Consider the following 25,494-nt stretch of genomic DNA (forward strand, 5'->3'; position numbering starts at 1 on the left):
TGGGAGCAGCTGAGCCCCTTGCACCTCCCCCACCAGGACACTGTGCAGCGGAGATGTCCCCAGAAGCATGTGTCCCTTTTCCCAGAGTGGACCTGGGTCAGAGCTGGCCAGAGAAGCAGCAACAATGTCACAGGCTGATCACAGAGCCACCTGAAAAGAAGCACACCCTTCCCCGGCCCTCCCATCCTAACACATCGCCAGAGAGGGGGGACAAAGACCAAGCATCCGTGACCCTCCCCCTCCAGTTCCCTCAGCCACGGATCAAGCCTTAAGGGCAGGAAGGATGAGACTGAATGGGGTGAACTTTTAACACTGTGAAACTTGCCCACGATGTCATTAAGGGACGTGGAGGGGGGAGTTCACACAGGCCCACGAAGATGCTACAGCAGCAGGAAGTAAGAATGCCTCGAGTTTGCACCCACTGCGTGCAGGCTGCTCCCTAAACTGGTGACCTAGGTTGTGCTAAAACCAGACTTCGGGAAATTAGATTCTGAATGTTTAGAAGCTGAGGCAGATCTATACACACCAACTTGAAAACATGACTAGGTCATACTAAGGAAACAGTAAGCTGAGAATGTGTGTGGAATATGCATCTATTTAGGGAGGAGATAAAACACTCGTGTGTTTACATGTGTGCATAAGAAATGTGTGTAGGTGCTTACGCATAGAAAGACGTCCGGAGGGTGCGGGCAAGGTCCTGGGAGGAGAGGAGATACTGTCACTTCCTTTTACAGCCTTAAAAAAGGCGTCAGGTTATGGGTGATTTTTAATTTTGTGTGTGTCTTATTTTCTATAATAAAATGTGTTGCATTTATAATCAGAAAAATTTAAGAAACACAAAAAGAAAAATATTTTTAAATGAATGGAAAAATGAACTAAATGAAAATATAGGCACAGAAGAATGGACTAGATAATCCCTTGGAGACTGTTGCCTTGGGAAATCTCCAGGCTTTCTGGAAAAGGGTAGATTCCAGGAACGACTGGCGGCACCCACTCCCCCCCCCCCAGTCCTCCTAGGGGCTTGGCTCGGCTTGATGCTGCCACCTAGAGGTCAGCGCCGGGCATGACCTCACCCCCTCTCCGGAGGGGCACCTCCAGCCGCGTTTCCAGTTTTCACCTCCAGCCGTTGGTTTCAGAGCCGAGGGTAGAGCTTCGTGGGAATGTCCGGTGTGAAGAGGAGACAGAGGAAAGAGCAAGACCGAACGAGATAGAGAACAGCTGTGCGTGTGCATCTGCTCAAAAGTGAAGCATTTCAAAACCTCGACAGTAGAGCTTAAACCAAGCGCGGGGCCCTTCTGAGTATGGGGCCTTGTGCAACTGTATGGGTTACACGCCCAGGAAGCTGGCCCTGCTTGTGCACTTGTATTTGGATGTGTGTATGTCAGTGATGCTTTTTGTATGCTGGGCATATGTGTGTGAGTGTGTCTGTGTGTACTAACATGTATGTCTGTGTGTGTGCATTGTGTGGTGTGCACTCATCTGTTCCTGTGTGAATGCACATTTGCTTAGGTGACTGCGTATGTCCCTCTGCGGTGTGTGTGTGTGTGTGTGTGTGTGTGTGAGAGAGAGAGAGAGAGAGAGAGAGAGAGAGAGAGAGAGAGTGCAGGTTCTGTGTTCCAGGACTGCAAGCCTCAGGTCTCTGGCTCAGGCCCCAGGGGTAATGGCAAAGCTGTTGGCTTGTCCAGCACGATCTGTAACAGGTGCTGCCAGGCCCTGCCCACTGAAACCATGAGCTCTGGGCACTTAAGGACTCTGTCCAACCCCCCACCCCCACCCCACTAAGAGACTTGGCCAAGCTCTGGCAGGGCCTCTAGCAGCATGAGTCTGTGTCCCGAGGATGACCCCAGCCCCCACTGAACTGCCAGCCTGAGAAAGCTCGAGCTGCCAGGACAATTTACCGTTTGTTCAGCCAACGCGTGACAGCAGGTCCCTGCCCTCCCCTCCTAGAGCACCCACGAAAAAGGGAGTGTTTTTCTCAAGGACCTGAGCGAAAGCCATTCCTTTGACATGCCACCATCAGGAGGGACAGGCCTCTGTACCCCAGTCTCTGTGGAAGGACAGAATCCCAACTTCCATAGCAGCCAGACAGTGGACAGCGCTGGCCTCATCACACTGACACTGACCAACGCTTTGGAAGTTTTGCCTCAAGCCCCCCTTCTCCTTCTTACACCCTCGCTCTCCCTTTAAAACGGCCAGTCACCTCTGCACAGACGGAATGGCCTCAGCCCCTGCCCTGCCATCAGGAGTTACCAAGTGGAATCCGCTTTCACCACTTTAACTGTGTGTGGCTCTGTTTACCTTTGACACCACACCTTTAAGTTCCAGGGCGTTGGACCCGCTCACCCGCCGGCCTGCACCACCTCCCTGGGCAGGGACACCCTCGGCTGCAGCTGCCAGAGCGGGCATCCCGGGAAGCTCACAGCAGCCCCTCGGGTGGGATAATTCCGAGCCCCAGGGGCCACACCACTTCCCATAATTTTGGGGGGGAATGAAGGTCCTTCCAGTTGTCCAAGCGGTAATTTACTTAACAATGTGCATTTGGTTGGCTCCCTCCCTTCTCTCTCACTTCACTCCCCAACCGTCATCTCCTACTAACGGCTCCCAAGTAAATTCTCGCCCAGATCTGCTTCCCCGGACCCAGGCTCTGAGGCTGCGCTCTGAAGTGCAGGCCCAGTCAGCAGGGCTCTGTCCCCAGGGACTGTCTCGGGTGGTGTTTTTAAATGTCTCTGCTCAGCCGGCTGACCCCAGACAAAGCAGCTGGGCAGTGGGCAATGTGCTTGTGTCTCCGGAAGGCAAAGCCTTGCCCAGACTCCACGGAGGGGGCACCCTGGGCTCTGACTTCTGACCCTGCGGATGCCCTCCCTCTCCCCTCTCAGCTTTTCGGCTTCCCAACTGAAAGGGTTGCTTTGTTTTTTCTCTTCTTTGCTTCTTTCTTTCGAAGTGATTTCTGGGGAGCAAGAGTGCCCGGAATACAACAGGGCTGCGCGCCGTTGGCCAAGCGCTGCTCTGTGCCAGGCGCTGCTGCGGCTCAGGGACCCTGGAGGGTAACCTCCTGCCTCCTATGAGCTAGGTTCTCTGACTGGCTCCGAGCCAGCATCGGGGGCCCCCACCCCACCCCCACCAGGATCTCTCAGCTGATTGGCAGCTGAGTCAGCCAGAGGGAGAACCCTGAGACCTGAACCCCAACTCGGCCCCAGTGTGAGCTGAGTTAGAGGCTGCTGAGCGGGCACTACCTCGCTCTCTGTGGCGTGCCTCAGTTTCCCCATTTGTTAATAAGGGGGCTCAGGGAGCCTTTGCCCCCATGTTCTTCTTTAGGGAGGGAGCCGTGGCCTGATGACCTGGGTCCACAGTCCCAGGTGCCCTGCACGCGTGGCCGCCTGTCCGCATTGCCTGGTCAGCCTTCCTTGCTGACGCCGCCTGGCCCTGACCCAGATCAGATGCCGTGCAGCTCGTGGTCCCCCGTCTCGGGCTATGAAAGATCCCCGGCATTTCACTACCAGGAGGAACTGAAGGAGCAGCAGCCGACAGGAAAATCTCCGTGTGACCTTCCTCCTCTGGACCATCAGGCGCCCCAGAAGCCTCGCCGCCCCCCCCCCCCACACTGACTCCTGAGAAAACCATGGCTACCCCTTCTCAAAGCAGTGCAACTACCGGCTGCGGGCATGGACTTCAGTCAGACCACCGCTTCAAACCCCAGCCCTGGCACTTACTGGCTGTGTGACCTTGAGCAAGTCATTGGGCCTCTCTGTGCTTCGGTGTCAGGATGTGAAAGTCGGGGACTATCCCGGCCCTCACCTCGCAGTGGTGTTGTGACTGAGCTGTGCACACGGCTGTCTCAGTGCCGGCTGCTGTTCTTAATGGGGTCACCCTGTGCTCCTAGCCTCTTAAGTCTGAGGAATTACAGTTTCTCTACAATGACTCAGCTTTTCCGTGGTGAACATCTGCAAGGAGCCTGGGGAGTGGGGAGTTACCCTGACCGAAAGCAAAGCAAAACCTAGGAAAAATAGGGAGTCGTGGGTTAAGATAAATCAAAGGAAGAGCCTGTAACCCTGAGGGCCTGAGGCTTAGAGACAGCCTGAGGGCGAAGGGTTGCGGCTCAGGCTGAACTCACCTCTCTGACCTCCAAAAGGCCACAGTCACAAATGCCCCTCCCTCGGGTCCAGAATACTTTACTCCGCCAGTCTCCACCAGGACCCTGACCTGCTCCGGGGCTCAGCAGTGTTCACCCCGAATCACAGCTCCTAAATCCCCACCCTGGAGGCCAAGCCCCCCCCCCACCTCCACAACAAACACACCCCTCCTATCCCCTCCTTTCCTGACCCTCTCACTCCCTGTATTACGCTTGTGTATGTCCCCCATTATCACACCCTACCCTGGGAGCCCTCTGAGCACAAGGGCTACATCCCTGTCACCCCCATGATGCCAAATACCCAGCATATACTAGGTGCTCAGTAAAAACCAGACCACTGGAAAGACATTACCACTGGCAATTATTGCCTGGGTCAGGTCACCCTCTTGCTTGAAAACCGGGTAAGCTAGCAGCACAGGGCAGTGAGCAGGGAGCTGGGTAGCCCTCAGCCTGATTTGTGCTGTACCAGCCATAAAAGTCACCCACCTTGCTGTGTGCACAGGCTCACGTCTCCTCGGATTACTTGTCTGCTCCCCGGGTGGGATGCCTGCAGGGTTGGCCAGAGGGAGGTCATGGCCAGGCCCTTTAGCAGACATTTCTCCAGGAACCTTGATCATGAGCATCCTGGTTTACATGTCAGTCTATTCACGACCCCTCCCCCCCCAAAAAAAAGTCTACTCTTCCCAGGGCGACTTCCCAGGCTTCTGAACCTGCAATGTCATTAAATTAATATTGTCACAGTTATTAGTGGCTTGCTACGTCTGTGCCAGGCATAATGGGGAACATGAACACTATATGCAATAATTTGGAGCAACACAATGAATTTTAGCATATTTCAGGTTCTAAGAAGTCTTGCACAAAATAAATCTGTTTATTGTTATTTGAACAGCATGACCCAAATTCATTTGACAAAGGGACAACTTTTCACATAGCCTGTGGATGGAAAAGAGTTCTGTAATAAAACTGACAAGTCTGGTGAGAGAAAAGAACCTCACAGGGTGACCTGGTCATAGATTCCTAACTGGGCAGGTCATGGTGGGTAGTTACGCCTCAGGCATATAACTTCTTTAATTAAAGGCTTATTTTTGCCTTAAGCCAGCCCTGTCCATTGTTCTTGTGCATCTAGGTAAATGCACCCTTGAAATGCCAGAGGTAATTCTCTCTTCCAGACCCCTCTAAGGCGTGAGCACACAATCTTGTTGGCTATCCTGTACCTTGCTTTCTCCCAACTTCATGTAATCTTCCTTGTTCCCTCCTTAATTCCAAATGTATAAAAGAAACTGCAAAACTGTCATTTTCCAGGGCATTTGAGATCTTGCTTCCCAGCAATTGTTCTCAGTTTGGCTCAAATAAAATCTTATAAAAATTCTTTTCGGATTTGGATGTACTAACCTTGACAGTACCTATTCACAGGCCCCAGTGTTCCGAGAAACACATAGTTGGGAACCCTGGACCTGAAGGAAGGAAAATAATATTTTTTACACACCTGTAAGACGGCTGTGCACTGTGCTGGGTCCCCGATGCACATTTTCTCAGGTTATCCTTACAAGGACCTCTGAGGAAGGAGTTATTGTCCCTGCTGTAAATGAGAAACAGGCTTTACAAGTGAGGCAGCCTTCCCCCAGGAGATGAGCCCAGCTGGGGGGTCACCTAGGGCTGCCGAGTCTCTTGTTGCCCCTTGACCACAAACCTGCCTTTGGATTTTCCTCTGCATTTGCTGCAGTCCTGATTGCTCCTGTTAACCACAGAAACCATGATCCCTAGAGGAAGAAAGTGAAAAGACTTTGCCTGCCCCCCCTGCACCATCCCTGAGAGTTTGGATTTGCAAAATTGGCTAACAAGGACGGTTGACTTCCAGACTAAACATAAATCTATCTGGGCCTCAGTTTCCTCATCTGTAAAATGGAGCTGTGGGTGGGGCAGGAGAGGCATGGTTAGAAAGATGTAACTAAATGGTCTCTAGGTTTCCTCCTCAGCATGGATTGGAGACCTAAAGGCTCGGCCTGCAATTTAGAGACACTTCCACCAGGGGACAAGCTGGAGTAGGACTATAACCACATGGCGCTGGTCATCTGGGGAAGTCCCCCTCCGGTGGTGCTTGGATGTGACAGAAATTATGAAGCCGTTTCTGAATCACTATAGGCAAAGGAGGCCCTGCATGAACTGCAAGTGAATAGCTTTTCCACCATGTGAATTCATGCTACTTAAGATCCGGTCCCTGTCCTTCCTTGAAACAGGAATCACTGGATTCCACCATCCAGGGACCTCAGGAGCTTGAAGAACAAGGAACACTGTTCGAAGCAGCATCAGTGAGATGAAGACCTTATTTAAGTTTTAAAAACCTATGCATGTTTTATTTTGCCAAGATTACAGCTTCTCTCTCTCCAATATATTCAATGTTTAGTGAAAAAGGGTTCCTCTTAATGTCCTGAGATGGGATCTTTAACTGAGGCGAAGTGGTGACACTTGCCTCATTTGTTCCCTTACGTCAAAGCTGAAATTCCCCGCTGCCCAGCGTTCGGTTACTCGGCCGCTCTCGCCAGCACTGGCCTCCTGGAGGGCATTTGGCAGCTCTCTCCTGCAGTCACAGAAAGCGAAGTTATGTCTGAAAAGGGCTCGTCTCACTGTAACGTGAGGTTGAATTTCTGCAGCACCCTTCCAATCCCCCTTCCGTATTCTCATAACTGTATCCACGAGCGGTGCGTGGCCGTGTGTGCCTTTCGAAGGCTGTGCAAATGGGACGTTTCTCAGCGTGGGGCTCATTCTGCGTTATTCCGCCCCCTGTGGGACGTCGTGAGAGCCTTCGGTGCCGGTGCGCATAGACGCGGCTCGTTTCTTCCCGCGGCTCTACGGCACCCCATCTGTCCATTCCCCTGCTCACAGACATGGGCGTTGTTTTGCAATTATAAACAAAGCCGCAGTGACTCTCTTTGTGCGGGGCTCCTGGCGTGCATGTTTGAGTTTCTCTAGGCTACGCAGAAATGGAATTTTAAGTTATGATATCATTTCAATTTTGCTAAATTCTTTTTTGCTGTTCAGCCCTCATAATTCATTGAGTGTGCGAGTTCCCATTTCCCTCCTTCTCACCTACACTTGCATTTTAATGTTTGCCAGCCTGACAGATTTATTGTTTTAATTTGCAGCTGTCTGATTATTGGGGACGTTGAGTATCTTTTCAACTCTTCGGTGTGGCTTCTTCAGTCATTATCAACCCTTTATGTCCCAGCCAGACTGTAAGCTCCTGGGGGAGGGGCTGGGTCTCACATCTAAGGCCCTCGCAGGGCACAGACAGCCCCATCCAAGCATAGATTCTATTCCTACTTTTCCCACCTGGCCACTGTGCCCCACCTTGGAGCCCTGCTCTCCAAGCTTAACACGCTCCCTCCCCTGCAGCTCCCCAAATACGCCATGCTGGGATTTGTTCACACTGTGCCCTCTGTCTGGAACGCTATGTCTCTCCCAGTTCATTTGAATGTGCCTGCTCGTGCCCCAAGGCTCATCTCAAGAGCCACCTCCTCTATGAGGCCTTCCATGACTACTAGCCCCTATGCCATCCCAAGTTCTCTTTTGTGCTTCCACTGGCCCCACGTGAACTTCTTGCTGCCTGTGTAAAACTTTGGAGCATCTGTTTGCCGATGTGTCTCCCCACCTGATCCTGGGCACGCAGAGGACAGGCGCTGCGTCCTAGTGATCCCCGAACCCCCAGCTCGTTGGTCAGGGCTGGGCGGAGAGGGCAGGTGCGCAGGGCCTGTTCGTCGGGTGGATGGATGAGCCCTGAAGCCGGCGCCTCCCGCATCAGCCTTCTGCAGCCTGTGGAGTCCTTGGGAACAAGGACAGCAGTGGGTCCATATCACTGTCCCCCAGCGCCTAACAAGGCCAAGCGTTTGTGGCGCTCAGTGTGTTGTGGGTTTTTTTCTTTGAATCCTTACCTGAGGATATTTTTTCCATTGCTTTTTTTCAGAAAGTGGGGAAGGGGGAGAGAGAGAGAGAAACATCGATATGAGAGAGACACATCAATTGGTTGCCTCCCCACATGTGCCCCAACAGGGGCCAGGGATCAAGCCTGCAACCGAGGTACGTGTCTGTGGCTGGAATCGAACCCGGGACCGGTTCAATGGGCCGGTGCTTTAACCACTGAGCCAAACTGGTGGCTCAGTGTGTACACTCAGTGTGTACACTCAGTGTGTATTTATTGACATAACTTTATGATTGCCTGGTAGCGTAGAAAATGGCTTTGCTCAGAAATTCCTGGATTTTCAATCCCAGCTTCCTAGTGGTATAATCTTGGGCAATTTCCGTGGCCTTTCCAAGCCTCCGTGCTCTCATCTTCCTGGAGAGGCTGGCCATGGCTTTGAGGACTGGGGTAAGGATGGGAAAAGGGTGCTTGTGTGCAGCATTTTATCACATGTACCTGGCATACTATAATTCTATGTCCAAACAGTACGGGGTTTGCTTTGGCTGCAATACTCTGGTTGGCTCACCTTTTTCAGTTGCCGTCTGTGATGAGGCGACAGTAGCTACTCAATAAAGTCTGGTTTTTCCAGCACAAGAACAGCGTCTTGCAGAAATTAGGTCCTTAGTAAGGAAGTTGAGCTGAACTCAGCACCTTGCACATAATAGGTAGTCAATAAATATTAAATCAAGCCAAATCCACCTCCCCATACTGCGTCCTGTTCCAGGCCCACCTTAAAGAAGTCAGTCCTTTTGTGGGGAGAGGGGCAGCCCCTTCTCCTGGCAGTGACCTTGTTTGATTTTTTCCAAAACACAATGGTCTGTGGTGGACTGTTACTGTGGGGTCCCCGCAAACCAAACCTGCCCATAACAGTACCCCAGTGCGGTCTCCTCCCACTGTGAGTCTGGGCTTGGCCACAGGACCTTTAGACCACAGGGACATTAACAAGCCAGGGCGAGGCGAGATGAGTTCTTGCACACTGACCCTTGTCCCCTCAGAAGGTTCCTTCTTGGAGCCCAGTCACCATGCAAAGAAGAAGCCCAAACCAGTCACAAAGAGAGAGTGAGGCCTCGCCAGCCCTGCTGAGGCACCTGGTGTGTGAGAAGCAGCCACCTTCACAGCAGATGCCACGTGGAGCAGAAACTCACCAGACCACCTGAGCCCTGCCCCAATTGCACAATCATAAGCAAATAAATGATCGCTGTTCTTTTAAGCTACTAGGCTTGAGGGTGGTTTGAAACACAGCGGATAACCCATGAGCAGAGCATGTTCTGAGAGAGCAAGTCAGTGATCTGGGCGATGGTGTGCTGCTGGCTTGGAAATCTAACAGGAAATAAGCTTCAGGTAGACATGGCTGCCTAACCTGGAACCCCCTCTCTGGGGTCTTCTTCCCTGGAACCCCAATTCTCAGGTCCATACCCTGTTGTTACCAGGGACCCTTTATCAGTTAAGGGTAAGGCTAGCTCTCTAAACAGATGCCCAGGCTCACATGACAAGAAGTCCGGAAGCGGGTGGCTTCTGGCCAGGTGAATGGAGCAGCTCAGTGAGGTCCCTGGAGGACTCAGATTGCGCAGGACCCAGATTGTGTCTGCTGGGAGCAGCCTGGGCTGCATCCTGCCTCACTCAATACCACAGGAAAGAGTGATGCATTGGCTCTCCTAGCAGAGAAAAGAATCTCCCAGAGGGCCACACACACACACCCACACACACACACACACCCCTCTTCCTTTGCATGTCATTGGCCAAATTGAGTCACGTGTCCATTACTGAGCCAATCATTTTGTATGAGTAGGGGGAGGGGTCAGAATGACCATGAGACCAATCAAAACTACCCTTGGATTAGAGGGGGTGTGGCCAATTCTTCCGAAGTCCCTGGGCTCATAGGGAAGGAATGGATGCCTGGAAATAATCGGGGTTCTGCTGGGGAGGGCACACAGGGTAAGGTCCAGCAGTGTCCCCTATAGGACCCCTCCACACTGGGCATGCGGGAGGAGCCCAGCATACTGGAATCATGGGGGAAGGCAGGGGGGAGGGGGGGAGTGTGGGTGTGGGTGTGGGTGTGGGTGTGGGTGTGGGTGTGTCTAGGGGGCAGGTCTGGGGAAGAGCTGGGGCCCTCAGGGCTTCTGTCCTCCCTCAGTTGGTCTCTCCAGTGTCGCACATCGGCCCCCACCCCAGCATGAAGAGAGGCACCAAGCAGGGGGAGGAGGTTTAGATTCGTGCCTCTCTCTCTTTATTGTTAGCTTTATCGTTAGCACTTTCTTGAGTCGAGGGCACCGCTTCTGGGTCGTTATCTAGGACTTCGAGCTCTTGCTCTTTTCTCCATATCTCTCCTCCAGTGCCTTCTGCAAGTTCATGTTCATAGCATTTTTCTGGTGCCACCGGCCTGCAGAGAGCAGGGCAGGAGCAGGCACAGATCACCCAGAGGACCTCTGGAGCGCCCAGGCCCCATGGTGACCCATGCCTCTTCCAGGCCGACCATTCACACCCAGGGCTCTCTCTGCTGCTCTGGGTTCTATCTGCACCTTGGGGCCACCATCCCCCACCCAGGGAGGGAAGTGCCCCGCTCCCATCGTCCCAGCTCCCACATACCCAGATCATCCGTCTTCCTGCCATGCCAGTGCTCTATGTCCCTCACCGATTTCTCAATCACCTCTGGGGTGTAGGAGGCCTTCATGAGGCTCTTCATCTCCTCTGTGGCCCCTGTGGAACCCCATGAAGAAATCCCCAGAAGCCCCAAGTCAATGGAGGTCAGGTGCTCTAGGGTTCATACCTGGATGTTAGTGTCGTCTATGAAGGGTGGACTGTGAAAGAGTCAAGGAGGGGAATGGGGAAGGTAAGGCAGAGGATGCCAGGCTTGGGCTCAGATCCCAGCTCCATCGTTTATGGACAGTGTGGCCTCAGATAAGTTTTTAGCCTCTCAGAGCTTTGGGCTCTTCATCTATTCAAAGGAAGAGAATGATCTTGCACAGGAGAGGTCCATCACTTAGTAACTAATAGATCAAGCAAAGAATATCAACAAAGAATGAGAAGATTTGTAGAGAAATAATTAGCAAGCCTGCTCTATTAGACAAACAGGATCCTGAACCCCAGAGATTATTTTCACATTGATCATCTACAAAATGGGCCGTCTCCTAGGCTATCGAGCAGGTTCCAACAATTTCAAACAACTGAAATCATTGCAGGCCCTGCTTTCTAATGACGATGCCATCAGGCTAGACATCAACCTTTTGAAAGCAATGTTTATTGGTTTAGCAAGGATGGCTGTACATGCTTATGTCACAGAATGTTAAGTTAGAAATTTGGACTGAAGCCCTAAGCTTGATAGATTTTAGATATCCAAGTGAGGTGTGATGCAGACGACAATGACTCCCAGTAAAAAGCCCAGGGCAAGCCAACGTCCTCCACACAGTCCCTCTGTCCAGCTGCTCTTCCCCCAGCAATCACAGCCTGACCTGCTCCCCTCCTGCTGGTCTTTACTCAGGCATCACCTGCTCTGAGAGGTCTACCCTAGCCAGTCTACTTAACATCCCTTAGGGGTTCATACAGAGGTGCTAACACTATAAAGCAAAGCAAAGGGTTTGTTGACAAAAGTCAGGTGATGCAGCTGGAAGAAGGAAGGAGAGGCTTCCCAGGAGCCTGTGAAGCCCTACCTTAGCCCAGGAGGTGGCACATGGCCTCTTACTATTATTCTTTACACTGCACACATAGGCTTTATACACTCTCTACGTGGGTGGTAGTTTTCACAATTAAAAAAGGATAATGCATCTATACTGGTTTAAATGAAGGAATACAAGTTTGTTTTGACGTTAGGAAATCAGCTAATGGAATTTACCACATCAACAGATCAAAAGGGAAAAAATCATATGGTCTAAATAACTGTTGTATAAATAATTCATACAACTTAACATCCATTCATAGTTTTTTTAAATTAACAAACCAAAGTCAAAGCATCCCTGGAGTGACACATTTGGCTGAATTATGTTCCGTGCTCATACTGACATTAACTCTGTTTCTCTAAAGACTCAGCCTTAGAACAAGATGTGATACTGGGTCCGTGCCCAGACCTAGAAACTGTGGGACATGGAGATGTTTGTTTTAAAAGTGGATTTGACTAAACTCTTACGTCTAAGTATAAAAGAGCACTGGGGAGCCAAGTGATCTTCCCATCCACAGGATTAGTAAACTTCTGTATTATAAAAAAAATAAAAATAAATTTAAAAAAAAATTAACATGCAAACTAGAAATAAAGGGAACCCTCCTTAATCTGATAAAAATTTCAAAATATTATATTTAATGGTAAAATGTTAGAATCAAGAAAGAGATAAGGACCCGTTCCCCTGCTTATATGCAGCATTGTCCTGGGCAAGGCAGCCAGGACAGATGGGAGAAAGGCAGGAAGAGCCCAGGGGTTAATAATGTAAACTCTGGCCCCAGGCTGCCAGGGTTCAAATCCCATCTGTGACTGTTCCTATCTATGTGGCCTTAAGCAAGTTGTTTAATTTTTCCATGCCTCATCTTTTTCTATCTAAAAAAAGGGGGGGGCATATAGCACTTACTACATAAGGCTCTTGTAAAACTTAAAATGTATTTATAGTAAAGCAGGGCCTGGCACATACTACATGCTATGCATAGATGTAGCCATTGTTATTATTAAAAAGAAGTCCCCAAAGAATCTACAAACAAATTACTGGAATTAATAGGTGAGCTGAGTAAGGCTTCTGGATATAAGATTAATGTACAAAAATTAAAATTGCCTCTGTGTATATAAGCAGTAAAGTTAGAAAATGTAACTTTAAAAAATATACCATTTGCAACAAACAGCAAAAAAAAAAAGAGGTTCTTCTAAATAAATCTAACAAAAAAACTGCATAATCTTTCTAGAAAATAATTTGAAAATGTTGTTGACAGATATTGAAGGAAGATTTCAGTTAATGGATCTGAATACCATATTCATGGATTAGAAAATTCATTATCATAAAACTGACATCTGCCCCTACATTGAGCTGTAGATTCAATGTGCTTCCAATCAAAACCTCCACAGAGCTTTTCATGGAAACTGACAAGCTGATTCTGGAATGTGTGTGGAAGAGTAAAGGGCCTAGAACGGACAAGACATTTTTAGCTGCTGGTGGTGGTGGTGTAGGGTGGGGGCGGGGTTTACCCAGCCAGATATGAGACTGCTTATAATACCTTGGTCATAAAAAGTGTAACATTAGCCCAGTGGGCAGAATAGAGCCTGGAAACTGATCCGTGCTCTTAGGAAGCTTGGTGGATACCAGCTGCACCACCCCAGGTCACTGGGGGGAAAGGCGGGACTATTCGATTAAAGGGACTGAGACAATAGGTAACCCCCATAAAGGAGGAATCAAAAATGACTTCCTGCTTCACGCTAAAAACAGAGATCAACTCCAGGTGGCTGAAAGGCTGACGTGTGAAAAGCAAAACTAAATATTTTTAGAAGACTACAGAAAAGACCACCTTTATAACTCAGCAGGGCTAGGATTTCTTCAACACGCGCCTCTGGAACTGTCTCGCCTCAGTAAATAGGACTCCATCCTTCCAGATCCCAGGTCAAAAGCCTGGCAGCGACCTTAACTCCTCCCTCGCTTAGGCCGAATCCTCCATTAGCCTCTTCTGTCTGCTCCGCTTCACACAAACGCCCAGAATCCTACCCTCCGGCCCACCTTCACCAGGACCTCCCTGGGCCGCCAAATGGCACAGGGGTGCCCTCCAGGGCTGTGCAGCGCACCAGCCCTGCTCCCCGGGCCCAACCACCACCGTCTGCCCCCCGGACTTTTGCAGTCACCTCTTCACTGCTCCCCCTGCGTGTGTCCTAGCTCCCCACATCTATTCTCAACACAGCAACTGGAGCAATCCTTTAACCTAAGCCAGACAGTCAGGCCTCCCACTTATGGTCCCTCCCCGGCTCCCCATCTAAGAGAAAAGCCCCTCCCCGCCTCCCCCTGGCCCGTGTCCTCCGCTTCCTCCCCTCACTGCTGTCCAGCCACGGGAGCCTCGCCCACCTGGAATGGCAAGTGCAGGGGCCACCCCGGGTGGGTGGAGATGAAGAGGGGCCTGGGGAGCACGGGATGTCCTAATTCCTAATTTGCAGCACTTGCCAATTTTTGGGTATAAACCCTGCCACGCCCAGTGGTGAGATGGCTCTGTGACCCCAATCAGCCAGCCCAGGACAATTTAACAGTCGGCTCTCGGGAGCTGGTACAAGCTGGTGCGACACCCAATGGTGTTTCTCGGTCTGGATGATGGGTGCGCAGATTTTTTAATATTAGTCTCTTACATTTATGTGGGCGCTGCTATATGAGGTTGCATGTAAGAGGTGCTGGGTGATGATTGTTAGAGGGACGAGAGGAAGGCTGATCGCTGAGGCCTGGAACACAGGGCGATCTCAGCTGAATTCTCTCTTCCCTCCCCCAGCACCACCCCTTCTCTAAGCTCAAAGGAAAACCCAGAAATTTCCAGTGGCTGTCTGGTTCCTAGGCAATGGGGATCCGAGCCAGGTGAGGAGGTTTGCCAGGCCCCTGGGGACACTGGAGAGGACCTGGAGTGAGGCAAGAGGAAGGAAGAAGAGGCCCAGAATGACTTGACTGTTTGCAATGAGGCCGAACTGGACCGTGGGGCCAGAGAGAAGCCCCTGCATGCCGGCCGTGGACCCCATCTGAGCAATTCATTAAACGCTTGGGGACAGGGTCATAGCTAGGGAAGTGACCCGGTGCCAACGAAAACTTCAGATCCACCTCCTACTACTGAGAGTCCTGGGTAAACTCTTTCCAACCTGTCTGTGAAAGGGAGCCCCCCCACCCCGGAACGAACGGGTCCACGGCCGGCCCGCAGGATGCTGTCGCTGTCACTGTCAAAGGCTCCAACCCACCCTTTCCCTAGGTAGTGCCACCCCCAGACCCCGGGAAGGAAAAATACCAGCCTGCCAGCTACTGAGCACTCGCTGGGTGTCACAGGCCAAGCATCTTCAGAGAGTCCTGCCAACGACCCAGTGAAGGCCACGTGACCGTGTTGTCCCCATTTACCAGGAAGGTGACTAAGGCTCAGAGAGGTTAAGGATCTTACGTGAGGCCACACCAGTGAGTTGCTGAGCTGAGCTTTGCACCAGAAACCTGACATCACTGTGACGGAAGGTGCAAGGCCAGGGGTGCCTGGGTCTTGGCAGATTAGGACACCAGAGCTGTTTGGGGGAGGGAGGAGCTGACAGCCAACTGGGATGGACAATCGGCATAGTGAGGACAGGCTTGCCCGGGGACTGGGCATTTACAGAATCGGCACACGGCCTGGCAAAGAGTAGGCCCTTGGTGGCCGTGAATGAGTGTCCCTGGGATATATCCTGGGGTCTGATCCATAGAGGTCAGGGAAGGGGTAGACATCCCATCGGCCTTCCCTGCCCCTTGGGGACCATGGGTGTTCATGGCCCCACCCTTGCCCTTTGACCTGACCTTGAAACAAGTTTGACCGCATGTTATAGCCCAGGTCGTAGTAGTCTGAGAAGATGGAGGCGATTTCCACAGAATTCTGAGTCCTGCTGGGCCACGAGCTCGCCCTCTTGTGACCCTCAAAGTCTTCACCAATGGCCCTTCGCGCCTAAGCAGGGAGGGACGGAGGAGAGACAAGGGGCAGAGAAGCAGGGTCAAGCCTTGTATTTCCCTGTGACTCCCCCGACCCTGCCCTCACCACCCTACCCACCCTCAGCCTGCAGCCTTCAACCAAGCCCCAGGGCTGGGGAGCCAGTAGCTGAAGGCCCCTCCACCCACCTCCCACGCCACCTCCCCCCTCACCTCCCCCTGGGCAGGGACTTCAGTGATCATAAACCCCTCCTGCACTGAGCACCTACTGTGCACCTCTTCAGGAGAGGCTATTTTATAAATGCGGAAAGCTGGGGCTCAGGGCAGGGACTCAGCAAAAACATAGCCGAGTAACCACTGAGCCTGGTTGGCCTCCTGGGATGGAGGCAGCACTCTAGTCAGCTCTAGGTGGCTCCTCTGATTGCATGGAAGCCAACCCTGCCTGTACAGATGGGGAAACTGAGGCCCAGAATTATTAAACCTAAGCCTAGGAGCCAGGAAGCCTGGGTTTGAGTCCCAATTCTGCCACATGCCAGCTGCTGACTTTAGGCAGGTCTCTGCTCATCTCTGGGCCTTCCGAAGGCCGAGAGAGGCCGCAAGAGTGACCATGCCTCAAACTGGACAAGATTCTCCAAGTAAGGCAGAACATTTAGGACAGTGACCTCCCAAGCTAGCTGGTGGGTGGGCTCACCGCACCTTCAGACGACAGATGGAAGGTGACCTGGTGAGTCTGGATCTTCCACTAACTCAGTATGGCTATGAGCAGATTACAGCCCCTCTCTGAGCCTTGGTTTTTCCATCTGTTAAAAGGAAGCAATAGCCCGGCCGGCGTGGCTCAGTGGTTGAGCATCGACTATGATCCAGGAGATCCCGGTTTGATTCCCTGTCAGGGCACATGCCCAGATTGAGGGCTCGATCCCCAGTAGTGGTGTGCAGGACACAGCTGATCAATGATTCTCTCATTATTGATGTTTCTATCTCTCTCTCCCCCTCTCCCTTCCTCTCTCTGAAGTCAGTAAAGATGTATTTTTTTAAAAAGGAAGCAAGAGCTCCTGTCCAGCCTACTGCACAGTGATGTTACTATGAGTGTTGAGAGGGTGGCTTTGAAAATGTGTCTCACAATTCAGAGTAGGAAGAACCCTTAGTACTTGGCCAGAAGTGGCAGGTGAATTTTGTCTTGGCTTCAATTGATCAGTAATAACTCCCTGAAATGCTATATCCGGTGGGGAGAGGTGCCGGCATTGATTAGTGATGTCTGCCATGGGTGCACACTAGGAATGCTGTGGGAGGCATGCTAGGTATTTGCCAGCGGGATCTAGTCCAGCTGCCTCACTTCACAGACGTAGCGACTAAAGCCCAGAGAGGGGAAGTAACTTATTCAAAATGACCCAGCCCTTGGGGCAGAGCCAGGACTCAAACCCAAATCTTCTGATTCCCCATCAATGCTGTCCATTCGCTGCAATCTCCTTTAGATCTGTGTTGAACATATCTCATTCAAACATGAGACTTATATCTGCAAAGTCATCAAGGGCTAGGGCTCCCGAATCTGCTGGCCAGTTTGGGAACTCATCCTACACAACTGGGCAAGTTGGGTAACTTACTCAACCCCTCCTAAGACTTGGCATCTTACCCTAGAGATGAGGAAATAGTACCTTTCTGGTTGGGAAGACGAAATGAGTTGTTATATGTGAAGGGTTCAAACAGTACACAGTGCCTGGCACATAGCAGGTGCTCAGTAAACACTGCTTTCTGGTAATATTGTTACAGGGACTCTGCCCTCAAGAGTGGGCTCCTGTGGGGTCTCATTGTAAGTCTCCATGCATGACCCTCCTGCCGCCCTTGGCTCCTGCACCCTGTGCTGACACCTGCTCTTCGGAGACCAGCTCGTCCACCACGTTGCTCCCAAACTTGTGGCGAATGTTATCAGGAATGACGCTGCTCCTCTGGCCCTGGGCCCCCAAGTTGGGGTCTTCCTTCAGCCCCTGGCATGGCTGAACCCCCTCTTGGGAAGTGGCCTTGCTCTCCCTCGAGGAGGGTCTGTAGCTCCCCTTCTTCAGTGACCCAGGTCGTAAGTCCATCCCAGAGGAGTCCCTGCTGACAGGTGAGGGGTTTGGAGGCCGGACCCCCTCCAGGTGGGCCTGTCCCAGGAGGCTGCCTCGGGGGCTGCCTCTCTGGTGCAGGGACGGCTGAGGGGAGACTGGGGCCTGGCACTTGAACTTAGAGGGGCTATGGTCAGTTCTCCTGGGGTCGGTGTCCTGCTGGCCTTCTTTGTTCAGATGGCCCCTGGTCAACGCAGTTGTACCTGAACAGAGGGGAGAAAGAGGGAAGGAGAGACAGAGACAGACAGACAAATGCAGAGTGGAAGGCAGGAAGGGAGACAGTAGTGGGGGTGGGGAGGGGAACAGGCAGACACAGAGCCCCAGAAATCCAGAGCAGAAAAGAGGATGGGAGCAGAGAGGTCACGGGAGTCCGAAGCATGGGTGAGAAATTTGGGAAGAGACAGGGAGAGAAGTTAGTCCCGCTGCCAAGCCTCCCATGGGACAGGGTTGTCCCACATGGTTTCTGACAATAGGAGCCACAGCCCTGAAAGCTGGCACAGGGCACTACTTGGCTTGGCCAAGTCACACGACTGGAAAGGACCAGAGCTGGGTCTGGGCCCCCGTCTTTGTTCCCCTTCTGAGCTGCTCCCCCACCCTCACTTCCCTCCTCTATTCTCTGGGTTAATCGGGTGGTGTGACCCCAGCCTAGTCCCCCGCTCTCACAGGGCACCTCTCCGCTCCCGTCTCCCAGTCCCAGGAGGTCTCCTGCTCCCAGCCTGAGAGGTCTCCTCTTCCTCCCCTTCTCCCATCCCCAGCATTTGCCCAGGCTGGTTCTGCTACCTAGAAGGCCACCCCTCCTTTCCCTAGATCAAAATTCTACCATTCCTTTCAGTGCGGCCTCACCAGGAAGCCCTCCTGGACGCCCACCCCAAGCTGCGGGCCAGCTTCCGCCCCTCAATTTCACAACCCTGTCCCCAGCATGCTCCACGAATCTCCCCCTGTGTTTTCCCTTTCTCCATCACTGAGCTACAAACCATCTGGTTTCACCTCTAAACTGGGGGGAAAGGGGGCAGGGCCATTAAGGTGGGGTCCATGGGTGAGTCAGCCCTGGGCCTCCCACAGCACCCGCCAGAGAACACTGTGCGTCGGGCTGTAGGTGAAACCCCTCATGAGTGAGGGGCGAGTAGGAGGCTGCGAGGGAATCAGACCCAGAGTAACGCTGCTCTCGAGTCTGAGAGGAGGCCAGACTGCCCCCCCCCCACCGTCCTGGGCTCTGCCTCCGGGGAAACTAAGGCTTCCAAGACGCGGATGACGACCCTTCTCAGAAGGAGTGGAGGCAGAGAGCTTGAAGAGCACTCAGCGCCCACCTCATCAATCTCCTGCTCACGGGGAAACTGAGGTCTAGTGCAGGGATGGACTCCTCCTGGGGTCCCCCAGCATTCAGGGCTCGGGGCTCCAGGGTAGTGCTCCCCATTTTCCCCAGGCTGTGCTCCTGCCTGCCTCCTCTACCAGCATATTCTGCGGAATCGCCTGCTCACCCTCTGCCGGTTAAGTGTTTGTTGAATGAATGAACGATCGGCAGCTAGCATTCCAGGAATCTCATTGTAACTCTACCTTTCCCTCCACTCTATTCATTCAGCTGTAAAATGGGCAGAGTAAATCCTGTTTTACTTGCTATCTAAGGATCAAAAGATGAGTCCTCAGAGTTTCCAAGTTGGCCATTTACCAGAATTCCCCAGGATACAAATTAAAAATGCAGATTCCTGGGCCTCTCCCAGAGCTGCTGTATCAGGATCTCCATGGGAGAGGCTGAGAGTCTGAGTGTTTGACAAGGTCCCTGGGTCATTTGGCTCACTGGAGAAAGCTTCTAGCAGGAGTCCCGCCCCCACCTCATCCCATCTGCCCTCACCCATGCGGACCCTTCTCAGACCTGAACTAATCCAGTCACAGTGCATTGAAACCCTTCCCCATGTCCTCAGGACAGAGCCTCCACCCTCGGGGATCTGGCCCAGGACCAGGCTTGGCCTGGCTCCCACCTCACCCTCCAGTCTTCAAGCCATATTGAATTTCATGCAAGCACCACCCTCTCTCACCTCCACGCCTCTGTCCACACTGCGGGGCCTAGAACACTCTCCTTCCCTCCTTCGGCCCCACCCCACCCCTGCTTGGCTCGCTCATGTACTTCCCACTCTCAGAGACCTGGCCTCTCTCCCCCCGCCCCCCACTGCCCTACTGTGTTCCCCCACAGCCTGCCCATCCACTTGGATGAAAAAGGGGCTCTACAGAAAGGAACCTCACAGGGTGAGCTGATCATGAACTCCTAACCGGTGAGGTCCTGGTGAGCAGTCACACCCCTGGCATATGACTCCTTCGTTAAAGGTTATCTCTGCCTCAAGCAAGCCCTGTCCATTGTTTCTAGATTAACACGCTTTTGAAATGCCTCTTTTCAGATCCCCCCTTCTAATAGTGACCACCCTTCCAGACATTCCTTCTAATAGTGACCACCCTTTTAGAGTCCCTTCTTCTAAGATGTAACCACCCTCAAGAGAGTGAGTAATCTTAACTCTCCTGTCATCCAATCCCTGCCTTGCTTTCCCCCACCTCCATGTAACCTTCCTTATGTTCTCTCCTTAGTCTCAAATGCTTAAAACAAGCTGCGATACTTTTTCTCCGAAGCATTTGAGATCTTGCTTCCCGGTATATGTTGTCAGTTCAGCCCAAATAAACTCATAAAAATTCTCTACAAGTTTGGACATTTCTTATGTCAACATGCTGCCCACAGGGGGCTGCTGTCTCCCCTCTGAGCCCTGAGGACGGGCCCTGTGGCAGGGTCGTGATCCCCAGGCCTGGCAGATGGGACAGGCCCAGTGATATTCCTTTCCCCCCCTTTTCCTTCTGTCTTCAACAAAATGCCCTGAGGAAGTCAGGGCCACACAGAGAGCTAGGGGAAGGAGTAGTCCCCGCTGCCCCTGAGGAGTCCCTCCCAAAGCCCTGGCTGTGCACTGAGTGTCCTTGGTCAGTGCGTCCCTGGCCAGCCAGTCCTACCTGCTTGGTGGCCCAGCTCCATAGACTCTTGTTCCAAGCTTAGTCCTGTAAACAAAGAAACAAACGGTCGTCTCAGATGTCATAGAGGCCTCGTGAATGGAAGTAAGCTGAGAGTGGAACAGGGAGACCTGTGCCATCTACCCAGCCCCTGACCAGAGGCCCCTCCACGCTGCTGCCCCTAGTGCTCTCTGGCACTCAAGGAGCCCCACGCCCCATCCACCCATCACCCCTGGGCCTGCCTCCTGGACCCTCAGACTCTGCCCTTTCTGGAAAGCCTTGGGCACCCCCACCACCAGTGAGTGCCTCAAAGGCCTTTCTCACACAGCCTGGGGCCTGGGCCCCTCTTCCTCCTGCTTCTCCCCCATCTGCACCAGCCAACACTCCCCTGGCCGTGGGGTGCTGTCCCAAGCTCCCCATCCTGATGACTAGTTGCCTTTCTGCAAATAGGATTTTGTCCATTTTACCAGCTGGGCATTCAAGCTCAAGCAAAGGGAACCAACTAAGCCAATGTGGAGAACAGGATCCAACTCTGGTGTATGTAACCTGTCTTTCCTCCGAAGACAGGCCTTTGGGCCAAATTTGGGGGTCCGCTCTGGCATCTTCAAAAGCCTCTGCACCTTTTAGGGTTGTGTTCCTTTTTCTTAGGTGATCTTTTTATTATTCATATTCTCATCACTTTTTAGAAAGGTTTTTGTGAATTTTGAAATAAGATAAAATTTCTGCCACCTGAATCACCCTTCCCCAGCTGAGCCTTGATGTGAGAACACAGCCCAGCCGACACATTAATTACAGCCTGTGGGAGACCCTGAGCCAGAGGACCCAGCCAACTACACCCAGGATCCTTACCCTGAGAAACTGGGAGATAATAAATTTTTCTCTTTTTTTAAAGCACAGGTTTTATGCTGCTGAGCTTTGTGGTGACTTGTTATGCAACAATAGCTAGCTAATATTTTGGTACCAAGAATAGGGCGCCTCTGTAACAAATACCTAAAAGTGTGGGAGTGGCTATGGAACCAAGCAGTGGGTGGCACCTGGGAGAATTTTGAGGAACATGGTGGAAAAGGCCTTAAATTGCCTTAAGCAGACTGATAGCAGAAATCTGAACTTGGAGAATGCTGCTACTGAAGGCACACAAGGAAGTGAGGGACATGTTATCAGAACCTGGAGAAGAAGAGCTCTTGTTGTGTAGTGACAGAAACTTAAGGATGCTCATCGGCAGTCACATGGAAAGCAGAGCATGTGACTAACGAACTGGATGACCTAGCAAAGGAGATTTCCAAACAAAGTGCTGGAGGTGCCTCCTGGTTTCTTCCTGCTGCTTGTAGCACAATGTGAGAGGGGAGAGAAAGATTGAATAAAGAGCTGTTAGGACTTAGAGGCAGGACTTAATAATTTTGAAATTTCTCATCCTCTCCAGATGTCAAAAGATGCAAAAATTAAGAAAAGGCTTCTGGGAGAAAATGGGAGACATCTGTAATACTGTCAGCAATAAAATAAAATTAAAGAAAAAAAGAAAAGAGAAAAGAAAAAAAGAGAGAAGAGAAGAGAAGAGAAGAGAAGAGAAGAGAAGAGAAGAGAAGAGAAGAGAAGAGAAGGAAGAAAGAAAAGAAAAGAAAAGAAAAGAAAAGAAAAGAAAAGAAAAGAAAAGAAAAGAAAAGAAAAGAAAAGAAAAGAAAAGAAAAGAAAAGAAAAGAAAAGAAAAGAAAACTACTTTAGATCACTGTCAGGAAAATGTAGCCAAGGGTGTGACTGCACAACCTTTTGTTAAAACATTAAAAAGATGAAAGAATCAGAGTATTATTCAGTCACACAATGGGCCCTTACAAGAGATAAAAATATGCCTCACAGATTCTCTTAATGGAATAACAGGGCCTCTAGGAAGCTTAAGGGTGCTATCTCTCAGCAGGAATGACAGTTGAGAAGAGCAGTGTCACAGTTTGGGGGAAAACTATTGGAAAAAGTACTGCCAGCTTGGAGTGAAAGGGACAGAGACAGTTCAGAATGAAGAGAGACCAGTGGACTTCCAAATTCTGACAGAAAATAGTCTGAAAAAACCATCCAGCTGCCAACACGCACTACTATTTTTTTTAAAGGATAACTTAGAGAGTGGAAGCAAGGGTCCACAGGGCAAAGCTGAGATTATGGAGAGTTATTTCCATGCCTTGAAAACTAATAAGGAAAGCCCAACATTTGCCTGATTTCGGAATTGCTATGGACCAGTGACTGTGTTTCCATTTTCCTTGTATTTGAATAGGAATGTCTGCAGCTCTTACCCTATACCTGCCACACCACTGTATGTCAGGTGTGTTCAGGGCAGATAGCTTAGTCTCACAGATCTAGTGATGGAGGACTGAACTCAAGAAACAACACCTGAAGAGAATCATCCACACCTGGGCCTGATTTATAGGACCAGATTCTAGAGTTTAAGGAGATGCTCTAATGAGATGAGATGTTTGGAGATTGTGGGAGGGGAGGAATGTATTTTGCATGTGGGACATATATGATCATCAAAGGTGAGATGGGGGCACTTGATATAGCTCCAGTGTCCCCTATTCCTTGGTATTCACCCACCTGGGTAATTCCACTTCTGGCCCCAGCTGTGGGCTGGACTTACAGACTTGCTCCTAACAAATAGAATAGGACCAAAGTGATGGGATGCCCCTTCAAAGATGAGATTATAAAAGACCATGACTGTCTTGTTCACACACTCTCTGGGGCTTCTTGGTTCAGTCACTCTGACAAAAGCAGCTTCCATGTTAGGAGCTGCCCTCTGGAGAGGCCCACAGGGCAAGAAACTGAAGGTGGCCTCTGACCAACAACTGATGAGGAACTGAGGCCCTCAGTTCACAATCCTACCACATGAGGGGCTTAAAGTGGTCCTCCTTTAGTTGAGCCTTGAGATGAGACCGAAGCCCCGGCCAACGGCTTAACCACAGCCTGTGAGAGAACCTGAGACAGAGGACCCATTGAAGCTGCATCTGTTTTCCTGACCCACAGAGCCTGTGAGATGATAGTCTTAAGCCACTAAGTGTTGGGTGATTTGTTATGCAGTCTAGTAGATTAGTCTTTCTTCACAAGGACTTGGTGAGGGGTTCAGAGAAAGTATTAACTTACCCTCTTTCCCAGAGGGAGGAACTGGGGCTCAGGAAGGAAACAGGACCTCACCCAGGTGGTGTTGAAACCAAGCCCATCTTCTATTTCCTTCAGGTGAGTTCTCTCCTATTGTCCCCATTCCCCGTTCCAGCCACCCAACTGAAGTGCACAGAGCAGCTTTCCCATCCGCCCAAATGGCACCCCCGGTGTGGCCTCACTGCAGTTTCTGACCTGGAGAGAAGGTCCCAAGAGATGCTGGTCAAGGAGGGAGAAAGTGGAGGTCCAGCTGCAGTCTGAGCACTCTTCACTCACAGGCAACTCTGAATGGGGAGAGGGAAGGTGAGCTCTGTGTCCCGACAGACCCCTGGCCCACCTTGCAAGTATCTGCCTGACCTCTCCACTCTCCTTTATACTGTCAGAAAACACATGAGCCGCTCCAGTGTGCTGGAGCCCAGGAGTGTAGATCTGCACTGCTGGTGAAGACCAAAGGATGGTTGCTAGGGAGCAGCCCGCCCCTGCTCTTCATTGGAGTCTCCATGGTGATCACTACACAGAGGGCTCTGTTACCTCAGAGGCTGAGAGGCCAACCCTAGGGAGCAGAGGCTTTAGAAAGCCAGCACTGACGGGCAAAATAGACCTTGAGCACCCACCACGTGCCAGGTTGTGTATACCAGGCACAGAGGGCTCAGGTGCCATCGAGTGGGAAGGAAGTTATTGGTATTACAAAGGATTAAGTACAGGGTGATTAGTTCTATCTAGGGAAAGAAGACAGGACTCACAGAAGGGCCACTTGAGCTGGATTTTGAAGGACGCATAGGAGTTCAACAGTTTAGAATGGAATCAAATATTAAAGGCATGGATGTCCTTATGAGCATAAATGTAGGTCAAGGGGAATGGGGAGGGGAGGGAAAGATGCACCTGGGCTGTCTGAGCTGGACGTGAAGGGATCAGGAACCAAGGAGTAAAATTAGAGCAGAGGTGGGACAGGGAGGGTCTATGCTCCTCCTTTTGAAACATAAGGGCTTCAGGAGATTATATAAGATAAAATGACTTCCACAGTTGGTGCCAGCCACTGAGTCCTGTCTGGCTGCTGCTCAGCAGGGGTGGGGGTACAGGGAATGCCCCCTGCATGCCCAGCCTTTCAGGGTCTCCGCAGGAGGCAGAGTGCTGTGGTTCAACTTGGGGTCTCCAGAGTCTGGGCCTGCCACTCATTAGAAGAGCAGCTTTGTCCATGTTCTTTAGCTGAACTTTCCTCATATGTGAAACACATATAACCCACCTCCCAGGGCAAGAGTGAGGACTGAACGAAGTCATTTTTGTGAAATGCCCAGAACATTCCCTGGCAGAGAGAAATGTTGCTATAACTCTAAGTTAACTCCATAAGCAACCCACCTCCAAGGCCTTCAAAGAAACCGGACCGGGACCCCTTTATCCAGCTCCACGTCTTCCCTTGACCCTGGTTGAAACCACCACCACCGCTTGCCTGGGTTAGCATACTTGCCTCCCCACCGGTTTCCTGTTTTTGCTCTTGCCCCCTGCATTAACTACCTATAGGCTCTAACAGTACAGGCAAAGGTCAGAGATACTGTGGGTTTGGTTCCAGACCACCACAATAAAGCAAATATTGCAATAAAGCAAATATTGCAA

General features: G+C 51.3%; 1 protein-coding gene across 7 annotated transcripts; it reads right to left on the reverse strand.

The window, feature by feature from the left end:
• Nucleotides 1–10,274: 10,274 nt before the first annotated feature.
• On the reverse strand, nucleotides 10,275–24,332 carry CIMIP4 (ciliary microtubule inner protein 4). 7 transcript variants are annotated; one of them, XM_081128173.1, is made up of 8 exons: nucleotides 24,261–24,332; nucleotides 24,079–24,167; nucleotides 23,326–23,378; nucleotides 20,755–20,799; nucleotides 17,536–17,972; nucleotides 15,545–15,689; nucleotides 10,671–10,781; nucleotides 10,275–10,464 (listed from the first exon to the last, which is right to left on the reverse strand). In XM_081128173.1, exons 4-8 carry the CDS (start codon nucleotides 20,774–20,776, stop codon nucleotides 10,373–10,375), a joined length of 807 nt encoding a protein of 268 aa, XP_080984299.1. In that variant the 5' UTR covers nucleotides 20,777–20,799; nucleotides 23,326–23,378; nucleotides 24,079–24,167; nucleotides 24,261–24,332; the 3' UTR covers nucleotides 10,275–10,372. The 7 variants fall into 7 exon arrangements, with proteins under 7 accessions (XP_080984299.1, XP_080984298.1, XP_080984302.1 ...); XM_081128172.1 differs by having other exon boundaries at nucleotides 24,241–24,319; XM_081128176.1 differs by having other exon boundaries at nucleotides 17,536–17,761; nucleotides 24,261–24,302.
• Between the last annotated feature and the right edge of the window lie 1,162 nt (nucleotides 24,333–25,494).

The sequence above is a fragment of the Miniopterus schreibersii genome (genome assembly GCF_964146895.1).
Source record: "Miniopterus schreibersii genome assembly, chromosome: 2".
NCBI classification, from domain to species: Eukaryota; Metazoa; Chordata; class Mammalia; order Chiroptera; family Miniopteridae; genus Miniopterus; species Miniopterus schreibersii.

Bases quoted from the DNA above. Each gene is read 5' to 3' on its own strand.
- CIMIP4 (XM_081128171.1), bottom strand. From the start codon at position 20,776: ATGGAGCTGGGCCACCAAGCAG. The intron at 15,690-17,535 runs GTGTCAGCACAG...CTCCCTGCTTAG, and splicing joins AGCTGGTCTCCGAAGAGCAG to GCGCGAAGGGCCATTGGTGA. The intron at 10,465-10,670 runs GTATGTGGGAGC...TGCTCTCTGCAG, and splicing joins CAGGAAGACGGATGATCTGG to GCCGGTGGCACCAGAAAAAT.